Here is a 6,342-nt window from a genome sequence, read left to right as displayed (position 1 = left end):
TCTAATTAAGTATTTATATTATACAAAACTCTTCAGAGAGAAAAAAAAATTATCAATTATAGTACATGCACTTGTTTAAAATGTTTAAAACTTAACAACTTGGTTGAAATTTTTAGAAACTTTGAGCTAGAATTATAATACATTTGTATAACTTGGTTGAAATTTTTAGAACTATAATACATATGTATAACAAGAAGTTTATGAATTTTTTTTTTTAGAATTTAATTTTGAGGCATCTTCATGTAATATCATATCAGCAAAAACAACTATCGAGAATTATCATCCAAAAGGACAGATGTGATTATACGACTGTGAAAAACATTTCGCCAACTTTTTGTTAGGTGACATATCTTTTGAAAATACAGAAAATACAAGAATTTTTTATATTTGGATAAAATAAAAAAGTTGTAGTATTATGTTGATACCTGAGGATGGATAAGAGAGCTGAAAATCCAGCTTTGTGGCCTTCACCTTCAGCCAAATTGTTCTTCTTTGCAAACCTTCTATTACCATCCATTATGAATGCAATGTGATTTGGCACTGTCCCAACACATAACACTTTAAAGAGAAGTCTTCTTAGATAACAATATAACCCTTCTAACAAGTGCACTGTGTAACCATTACTTATCTGCATTATTGTTATTATTATACCTTCAAACAAAGAGAGAAAGACCTTGACAATAATATAGAATGATGGAAGATTCAAAAATAAATAGAAAACTTTGGTGGAGACAGATTAAAAAAGGAATAAAATAATATAAACATATATATGTCTTGTTCAGAGATGTTATATTTATAGAATTAATTTTTATTCATTGACAGTGTAAAATATTTTACGTAATTTTATTTTATTTTTTTGAAGCGTCTAAGGTGGGGTTAATAGTCAAATTAATCCCTGAAAGATAAGGCATTCTTCAAATTTGTCCCTAAAAGATTTTTTCAATTAAATTGGTCCTTCAAAGATTACGAATTAATCATATCTATTCTTTAGTTACTCCACTCACAATTTTTGTCAACGATTGATGATGTGAAATGTTAACTGATAGCATACATGACACAGAACATGTTCAATTAGACGTTGACTAAATATGTTTATGAAAATCTATCAATTTAGTCACTAGATCATATTAGGAATAGGATTTTTGTAATTGGAAAAAATGACTAAATTAATAAATTTTCATAAACATATTTAATCAATATCGAATTAGACATATCAGATATTATATATGTTATCAATTAACGTTTTACAACATCAATCTTTGAAGAAAATTGTTAATGGAGTGACTGGAGGACAAATATGATTAATTCGCAATCTTTGAAGGAGCAATTTGATTGAAAAAATCTTTCGGGGATGAATTTAAAGAATGTCTTATCGGACTAATTTGACTATTAACCCGTCTAAGGTGGCAAGATTATGGCTTAGATTTAGGTAAAAGCATTTTCCCTATCCGCATAGAATTACTTTATTTCTATCCTTTTCAAGTGAGCAACTGATTAATATGAAACATGAAAATAGTGTGAGGCATTGTATTTTTCTGTTATTATTATTATTATTATCAAATAACTTCTATGATCAAGTTTTTTCCTCAGTGAAACTATGATTAATTAAACCATATATAAATAATATGTTAACATTAGTTGTATTGTGTTACAAACTATAAATAATATATTAAAGTTAACCTATATATATAATTGACTATATTTTTTAATAAGGTATATATACTTGACTCTGCTTAATGAGAAAAAAGTTAGCTGTACAGTAAAGTCATTATGAAAATTGGATTAGTTAATGATAATTTTAAGTATATAGTTAAAGACAACTGATAATTAAACATGTAATAAGTACATGATAATAATGTGCATAATTCATGAGTATATGTAGCAAAAAATGAATGATCCCCGGAATAATCCCTGATTCAATGGTGGTGAAGATGGCATGGACTTTCACAATAATATTTGTTTACTCATCTTACACGGGGACACGCATATATATAAAATATAAAGTATTTTTTAGATAAATTGTAATGATATTTTGATATTTTATTGATATTAAAATATAAATTAAAATTGTTAATTATTTTTAATGTCTTATTTTAATCATATCAAGTATTTAAAATATTTTTTTTAATAAATAATAATATATACTATATCTAAATTTATTTTAAGATTATATATTAAGAATAAGACTGGACACGCGGACACGTGATGGTATTTAGGTGTGTCCAGGCGTGTCTGGAGAAATTTTTTTTATTTTTTATTAAGACACGGTTGGACACAGCAGACACGCGTGTCGGACGAGTGTCGTGTCTGAAATGTGTCCGACACGCGGACACGATAACTCAGCGAAGTGTCCGTGCTTCATAGTTCTTTACATGAGTATAATTAAACATATTTTTCTACCTAAATATTAGCAAATAAAGTGAGTTGATGAAAAGAGAAGGTTGTATATTAGTAATCGAAAATATTTGATAGCCAAGAAGCAATAGCTCAAATGGCATAATCTCCCCATACTCAATTAAGAGATTGCGGGTCTCCATATTTTCGGTAAAAAAAAAATCGAAAGTATTTGATAACAAAAAATATTAACAAAAAACTACTAAAACTGATTACTTTTGGTTTTATTTAATGCACTCAATAATAAATAAATGCTAAATAAATAAATTTAAATTATTTAAATTGATTATTTTGTCTCTCTAATAAATTAACTTTTATAGGTACGAATAACATAACTCTCTTCATAAATAAATAGGATAAGGATACTAAGTATATATAGTGAGTCTTAAATAAGAATGAAAAAAAAAAAAAATATAGAGTGATAGTGAGAAAAAGATTAAAGAATATCAGGTCTTTTAGAATAATCCACACTTTACAAGTAAACGAATTTTTTTTTCCCACTTTGCAAAAATGTTAATATTTCAACAAAAAGTAAAAAAAGAAAAACAATCATACAGTTGTAAGTTGTAACAGGGTTGTTAATAATCTCACCCTCCAACCAGGTCAAAGGAAACAAATAAATTAAAATAAAATTAAAAATTAAAAATTCATATTGATTGGATCATATATTACTATTCAACAAGATCATTTAGCCAAATGTTTCACAATTTTTTTCCCTCATACTTTTGCTTTTGAAACTCTTTGCCTTGAATGATGGTGACTCTTAGAGGCAGCAGAAGAATGAGAACCTCTATTCTTGGACTCCTTGGATTTATCTTGCATTGATTCTATGGCTTCCAATGCCTCCACAACTTCTTTCATCGACGGTCGGTTTTTGGGGTCCGGTTCCAAGCATTTCAGAGTGAGTTGTGCCGCCTGCTGCGCCGCCTTTTGTGAATATTGGCCATCAATCCTAGCATCCATTATGGTTTTCAACTTTCTCTTGTTGGAGAGATTAGGCTTAACCCATTCAACCAGATTCTGTTGCCCTGTCGGCCGCTTTGTATCGAGCGCGCGCAAGCCTGACATCATTTCAAGTAGAACTACGCCGAAGCCGTAGACATCACTCTTCACATACAAGTGACCTGTTAAATAATGATTACAATTTTGCATTGCATGCAGCCATGTTAGTTGTTGCTTGAGTCTCAAACAATAGTGTGTTCATGTCAACCTTTTTTTGCAAAAACATAAACAAAGAATGAGATCACTTCTCTAAGTTTTGCATAAATTTTATATGCATTTAGATTAGTTCAGTGTAAACATGACCAAGCATTTAGACTTCATGAAAGTAAGAGTTGACATAATAACAAGGCTATCATATTGACCTATCGATCACAGGTTCGGATCCTAAAATCAGTCTCTCGGGGGACGAGAGCCTTAAGCACCGGAGCTGCCTGTTTCGTTCGTTCTTAGCATAGCATTTATATTCAAGTTCATGCAGCATAAGTCAAAAGATGAGTGAATTGTAAACTATATATACATATAATTACCTGTTGCAATGTACTCCGGAGCAGCATAGCCATATGTGCCCATGACTCTGGTAGTTACATGTGATGCTCCCACAGCAGGGCCCAATTTAGCCAAGCCGAAATCCGATATTTTCGCGTTGTAATTCTGCAGGAGACAGAACAATAAGTTGTCATATTGATCTGTAGAATTTAGTATGCTAGTAAAGATCATCAACTTTGATTACTTCAGAACTATGTGGACAAAACATCTCGAAATATGGTTAAGATTGTGGTCTAGAAACATTTGTTTAGGCTTTTTTTTTCTCTTTAAATAAAGGAAAATACACTAAGAACGAGATTAAGAAACGAATGAGCTAGCATAATATAGCTGACCCCGTCAAGTAGTATATTTGAAGCCTTGAAATCTCTGTATATGACTTGTTTTTCGGAAGCGTGCAAGAAAGCGAGACCCCTTGCTGCGCCAATAGCTATCTTAATTCGGGTGTTCCATGAAAGTGGTTCTATGTTAGGATTCCCTGCTTAGGAACAAAACAAAAGAAAGCAAATGAGGTACAAATCCACAACCAATATAGTTTTTATTTTTCATCATTTGAAAAGAGTTTCAGTTCATACTTCTGAAAAGATGATTCTCCAAGCTCCCCTTTGGCATGAACTCATACACAAGTAGAAGCTCGTCGTCGTCCCAACAGTACCCTAATAGCTTTACCAGGTTCGGGTGAGAAAGCCTTCCTAAGAAGTTTACTTCTGACTGTATATTGCCAAATCAACAAAGAAGCATAACAAAAATCAGATCACTAAGTTGAAACTTCTGCACAAAAATTGTGACAAACAAAATTATTATTATTATCTCTACAATACACAAATATAAGAAGAAAACATGATCACTTAACTTTCTATGGCAATCTGTGTTTTGTACTATGCTCTCTTCACATTCATAAAGTGTATAAAAGTCCACACTACTTTGCAAAATGAAAATATCCCATGTGCCTCAATGCCTCTCAACTAATTACTTTACTATATTTATATAACATGCACAAAACATGATTAATTCTTTTTTATTTATTTTTTGCTCCCCCTTTTTGAGGAAAAGTCAAGAGGGATTTTGCAAAGCTACTTCTCAAATTTTGTCTTTTTATGAAAAAGTAAACGCTTATCTTGAAAATCAATTTGTAGTCAAGTATTCAAATATGTGGAAACTAAGACAACTTATTTTAAACTGTTAATATCCAAAGTTTCCTGTTGGATCATCAATGGATGCAAGAAGGACAGGTCATTTAAGTGGGGACCACAATGAATTTTCCTGCTACATTCCATGACCATATTCCATAAATGTGATGTTTTTATATAGTTTACTTGTAGAATAAGGAATCCATTTTTAATGAACCATCTGCATCAACCACAGCTGTGCCTCTCCACCTTTACATTGCATAATCATGGTCACCACTATTTTCAATCAAGAATTTCAAGTTCTCTTTCAAAGCATAGTCTTCAACCTCATAATAATAATAATCTTAATAAAAATATATAATTATAGAATGTAGGGGTTATATTATGCAGTAAACCATTTATGATTTACACCTTGTATAAGGATAAGGATTTAATTTTATAGGCACACCATTATGAATATTTTATAGGTTATACCAAAAAAAAAAGATATAATACATTAACAATATAAAACACTTCATATTATAAAAAATTAATCTCCTAAATTACCTAGATTCCATTTTATTTTTTTACCATTTAAGTTAATCATGAGATCAGGTGTTGACAACAACTAAACAAGAGCTCTATAATCTTTTTCACCACAATTACTTTCCACCTCTACCCCTAGTACTTAGCATGTGAGACAATAATAACAAGGGTTCTGTTATTCAGTGGCATTGATTAAAGGTTTCCAAAATAGAAACTTTTAATTGAAAGAAAAAAAAAAAAACAAAATTTTTAAGAAGCATTAGAAGCACCATAAAATTTCTTTAATTTGAAACCTAACCAATGTCCTAAGGGCACTATATAGAAAAAGAATAATTGTAGTACTAATAATAACAATAACAATAACAACTATACTAGCATCAATTACCAAATATTGAAAGATTAAGAAAATTAAAGTCTTGGAATTCAATTCAACAAACCTGCCACTCTTGAAACCCTTGAGTGCTTTCAGAGTTCAATTTCTTGATAGCAACCACCATCCCTGACCCTGCCTTTGCTGGTGTGAGTGTCTTCTCATCCAACCACCCTTTATACACTCTGCCAAACCCGCCTTCACCGAGCAATGTATCTGATTTGAAGCTCTTTGTCGCCGATTTCAGGTCCCCGAAACTGAACACTTTCAAATTAGGCCTCTCCAGGATCTGGCCACTTGAAGATGGAAGCGAACTAGTCCCGTCATCGATGATGCTGCCGCTTGCAATCTCCGAGAACTGGCTCTTCCCGGCGCTGC

At 31.3% G+C, this 6,342-nt stretch overlaps 2 protein-coding genes across 2 annotated transcripts in view; both read right to left on the bottom strand.

The window, feature by feature from the left end:
* LOC107623250 (dehydrodolichyl diphosphate synthase 6-like) overlaps positions 1–730 on the bottom strand; it is a 1,982-nt gene extending 1,252 nt beyond the window's left edge. Inside the window, exon 1 of the mRNA XM_016325438.2 lies at positions 426–730. Within this exon, the coding sequence (XP_016180924.1) occupies positions 426–634 (209 nt within the window). The 5' untranslated portion in view covers positions 635–730. The remainder of the gene's footprint in view (positions 1–425) is intronic.
* LOC107623249 (probable serine/threonine-protein kinase PIX13) overlaps positions 2,874–6,342 on the bottom strand; it is a gene marked incomplete in the record, with an annotated part of 5,175 nt that continues 1,706 nt past the window's right edge. Inside the window, 5 exon segments of the mRNA XM_016325437.2 lie at positions 2,874–3,518; positions 3,924–4,047; positions 4,275–4,417; positions 4,515–4,650; positions 6,032–6,342. Of these exon segments, the coding sequence (XP_016180923.1) occupies positions 3,112–3,518; positions 3,924–4,047; positions 4,275–4,417; positions 4,515–4,650; positions 6,032–6,342 (1,121 nt within the window).

Source organism: Arachis ipaensis, chromosome B10 (assembly GCF_000816755.2).
Source record: "Arachis ipaensis cultivar K30076 chromosome B10, Araip1.1, whole genome shotgun sequence".
Classification (NCBI taxonomy): Eukaryota; Viridiplantae; Streptophyta; class Magnoliopsida; order Fabales; family Fabaceae; genus Arachis; species Arachis ipaensis.
Note: the sequence above shows the minus strand (reverse complement) of the source record. Positions and strands in the feature narration are given on the sequence as shown.